This window comes from Panicum virgatum, chromosome 6N (genome assembly GCF_016808335.1).
Source record: "Panicum virgatum strain AP13 chromosome 6N, P.virgatum_v5, whole genome shotgun sequence".
NCBI lineage: Eukaryota > Viridiplantae > Streptophyta > Magnoliopsida > Poales > Poaceae > Panicum > Panicum virgatum.
The window spans coordinates 52,590,647-52,595,173 of NC_053150.1; the positions used below are offsets into that span (position 1 = coordinate 52,590,647).

A 4,527-nucleotide genomic window follows, 5' to 3' on the forward strand; every position below is an offset into this window, starting at 1 on the left:
GCAAACAAGATGTCAGGCCTCATAGCACTAGCAAGATACATCAATGAATCAATAATCTGCGAGTATCTCAGCTGATTTCTCATTATCCTTTTGTTTTTCTTCAGATTGAGTTATGCTAGCATCATAAGGTGTTGAGACAGATTTACAGTCACTGTACCCAAAGCGACTTAAAATCTTCTCCACATAGTGGGACTGTGAAAGAGTCACCCTACCATTACTTTCTCTTACCAGCTTTATGTTAAGGATAACATCGGCTTCTTCCAAATCTTTCATCTCAAAACTTTGAAACAAAAACTCTTTGACTTTCTTAATCACATTAAGACTTGTCCCAAAAATTAGTATGTCATCCACATATAAGCACAAGATCACTCCTTCGCCCCCACCATAACAATAGTACACATACTTGTTAGTTTCATTTACAATAAAACCTGCTTATGTTAGAGCTCTGTTAAACTTCTCATGCCATTGTTTACGTCCTTGCTTTAGGCCATATAACGACTAAAGTGAACTTCAGCACATACATGGTACTTAGATTTTTTTTACTAAAGTGAGCTTCGGAATTAAACTCAAATTTGCTAGTCTTGCCATACAACCAAAATTAATATGACAAAGTTGTGAATGCCAAACAGAGGACTCATCATATGTATTTGTTACATGGTTCACAGAATTTACTGACAAAGAAAAGCGGAACAAGCCTCTGCTACCATAGTCTTTACCAACAAAGTTTCCATACTTAAAAAGTACACATTTGTTGGATTTAGAAACTAGTGAAAACCATCTCTACTCAGTAGAGAGCTGCCGACTAAGTTTTTCTTGATTGGTGGGGACATACTGCACGTTCCTCAGTCGCAGGGTCTTTCCCGAAGTAAGCTTCAGATCAACCGTACTAGCACCAAGAATGAACACGCACATACAATCCTCCCCATCAATAAGGAGGAAGTCTCCCCAACCTGATGAGAAGAAAATAAGGAAACGTCATCACATACATGAATATTTGCCCATGTGTCAACCCACTATTCAGATGATTGATATACCGAAGAATTGTACGTATTAAATTTCCGTACCTGATGTTCCTCTAGCCTCGTTAATGACCCCGAACTCTCGCACACATAAAAAAAATCTTTTTTGTTAATGATATATAGTGCAACAAAAGTTAGCAATTGGATAGCATACACATATGTTGAGTCACTCGCATCACGAGAATGAAATCTCGTTTGACTTAGAATACAAACTCCTCATTATTGTGCGCTCTCTATATTATGTACTTGTGACACAATATATATATATATATATATCCAATATAATTGAGTCAGCACCTTATATCTGATCTGCTGGTAATAGAAATAAAATAATAATTATTTTATCTAGTATATAGTCCATATACATTGCACCTGTGGAGAATTGGCAAGAGAGGCAAGGTCAAGGCGCACGCACGCACGTCCACGTGTCACCCAACACCCAGTCGTCTGACGTGGCAGGTAGCTAGCCTCTGTTTTGCATTGATGCTATACTAGGTCGCATGCACTGCAGGCAATGATGGATTTGACTAGTCAACCTGCATTGCAGCCTGCAAAACCGCTCGTTGGAGAGTTGAAGCGAAACCATGTCCGGTTTCGTTCAGAGCGGTCGCCTTCATGTAGCTTGTCTGATCCGTCCCTCCTATAAATAGCAGCTCCATCTCACCAGGCCATTTGCACCAATCCATCTCTAGCTAGCTCAATTACCTCGCTGTTACCTGATCAACACTTGTTCTCTTCAAGCACAGCTAGGTTACTTACTAGCAGCTAGCTACTAGTAGTATATATGAGCTTGGTTGCGGCGCCAATGGCGGCGGTCGTTGACTTGGCCACCAGCGCCCAGCTGCAGCAAGCCACCATGGAAGTGGAAGAAGAAGCCAAGGCCGAGCAGCAGCAGGAATCGTACAGTAGTATCCTGCTGATGAAAGGCGTGCGGCACCTCTCCGACAGCGGCATTACCAGGCTGCCCGACAGGTACGTCCTGCCCGCACCCGACCGCCCCGATGCTGGTGCTGGCCATGATGGCCTGGCCACCACCACCACCAGCGTCGTCAAGGTCAAGCTCCCCGTCGTCGACCTCGCCCGCCTCCGCGACCCCTCCCAGCGCGCCGCCGTGCTCCAGACGCTCGACGCCGCCTGCCGAGGCTACGGATTCTTCCAGGTGGTGAACCACGGGGTGGACGGCGACGTGATCGCCGGGATGCTGGACGTGGCGCGGCGCTTCTTCGAGCTGCCGCTGCCGGAGCGGGCGCGCTACATGTCGCCGGACGTGCGCGCCGCCGTGCGCTACGGCACCAGCTTCAACCAGGCCAAGGACGCCGTGCTCTGCTGGCGCGACTTCCTCAAGCTCGCGTGCCACCCGCTGCGCGACGTCGTGGCGTCGTGGCCCCGGGAGCCCACGGACCTGAGGGACGTGGCGTCCAGGTACGCGGCGGCGAGCCACGGCCTGTTCATGGAGCTCATGGAGGCGGCGCTGCAGGCCCTGCTGGGCATGGCTGCTGCTGCCGGCGTGCTGGGGGAGCTGGCGGCGGCGTCGTCGCACATGATGACGGTCAACTGCTACCCGGCGTGCCCGCAGCCGGAGCTCACGCTGGGGATGCCGGCGCACTCGGACTACGGCCTCTTCACCTTGGTCCTGCAGGACCACGTGGAGGGCCTCCAGGTCATGCACGCCGGACGCTGGCTCACCGTCGACCCAATCCCGGGCGCCTTCGTCGTCAACGTCGGCGACCACCTAGAGGTACGTACGGTACTATACCCTGCTAGCTGGCACTACTAGTACAAATTAAACACTATGCATGCGCACTAATAATATACTATTTATTACGAACAGTTTACGATCGAGATTTGATGGATCGACTGCACTAGCTATGTGTCCAGTTGCAACTGATTCGTGCCCAGTTACAATCAATTCCGTATAGTTGGAATAATTGGTGTTTGTTCTCCCAGTTGCAATTGACTACGCAGGGTGAATGCATTTTGAATAAAGAATATACCTTCTTGCATTTTTAGCCTCGTTGATGTAGTCTCATGTGTACGTGATCGGTGGCAACAAGCTGGCTGGCTTCGTTTAATTCAATTTAGCAGCTTTGACTTTTGAGCCTCGCAATATAAATGGACACGTACACATAGTATATACTAGTAGAACAGAGAAAGACGACCGTCAAATCCATCACGAACTAGTCAAATGCAAAAAAAAGTTGTGTGTAGACCGTGCATCATGTCGCAAGCTAGGTAGCTAATAGCGGAGTAATTACGATTTAAGACCTTGTACTACTATATGTAGTTTAGTTAGTGATTGATGAGGCCAGAATTGCAAGTCAAACCATGCACAGTGATGAGCTGGCCCTAGCTAGCTACTTTAATTAATTTACAGCATCGCTTTGTTCAGCTGGCTTCACACTAAATCAGCATCAGCCACCAACAACCAGTCAGCCAGCCAGCCAGCAATATTTTTTCTTTACAACAAATCAGCACCACCAGCTACCAGCCACAGCCAGCCGAAAAGAGCGAATTAATTGCTACATTAGCTAAGGTAGGTAGCTAGCGATGAATGAAATACTAATTAAAATGCATGTACTACTATTGCAGATCTTGAGCAACGGCGCGTACAAGAGCGTCCTTCACCGTGTGCGGGTGAACTCGACGCGGCCGCGCATGTCGGTGGCGTCGTTCCACAGCCTGCCGGCGGAGAGGGTGGTGGGGCCGGCGCCGGAGCTGGTGGACGAGGCGGCCGGCAAGCCGCGGCGGTACATGGACACGGACTTCGCCACCTTCCTGGCCTACCTGGCTTCCGCCGACGGCAAGGACAAGACCTTCCTCCAGTCAAGGATGCTCCTCCATGACCATGACCATGACCATGACCATTGCGCTGCTGCTTCAATTCTTCGTCCTTCTAACTAGCTGCTACCATACCATGCATGCCCGGCCCATATATAGTTAATTAATAGCAGCTAGCTCAAATAAAATTAGTAGCTAGCTAATATATACTTGGTTCATCATCGATCGATCGGCAAGCATTGACCGCTCTTCAATCCCAGCGGTCGATCGGTTACGTTGCATGCATGTGTATTATTGAGAGGGAATATAATGGATTATTATATTGGATGAAGCTAGCAAAACTAGTATATGTGCATCGATCCAAATCCTACCAGATCGATGCGATACATGCATGCATGTATGTATGCTTGCGTTTATTCCCGACATATATATACGTACACATGCATTTTGAATGTCTAAAATGGGCGAATTAAATCTCCTTCTATATATTGACCTTTATTTTCAAATGTAATTTGACCTTTTTGAGAACTCTAGATGAAATATAAAGCATATGGAGATTAACTGACCAATGAGTGAAGCGCATCTAGGCCCATAGGTGCATAAGGTAAGTTTCGGTGATTAGTGACAACCGTATGCGACTAACGTGTGTTTTGAAGAAAAAATCAATTACCTTTTATGTCTCATATGAAATGTGAAAGGAGACCCCTCAGTTCAAACAAATCATGCGTGC

The 4,527-nt window shown here is 47.5% G+C and overlaps 1 protein-coding gene across 1 annotated transcript; it reads left to right on the forward strand.

Annotated features, from left to right (window-relative positions):
- Positions 1-1,700: 1,700 nt before the first annotated feature.
- LOC120680284 (probable 2-oxoglutarate-dependent dioxygenase SLC1) lies at positions 1,701-4,132 on the forward strand. The gene is made up of 2 exons (XM_039961902.1): positions 1,701-2,757; positions 3,609-4,132. The coding sequence occupies exons 1-2, from the start codon at positions 1,804-1,806 to the stop codon at positions 3,918-3,920; spliced, it is 1,266 nt and encodes a 421-aa protein (XP_039817836.1). The 5' UTR covers positions 1,701-1,803; the 3' UTR covers positions 3,921-4,132.
- The last annotated feature ends 395 nt before the right edge of the window (positions 4,133-4,527 follow it).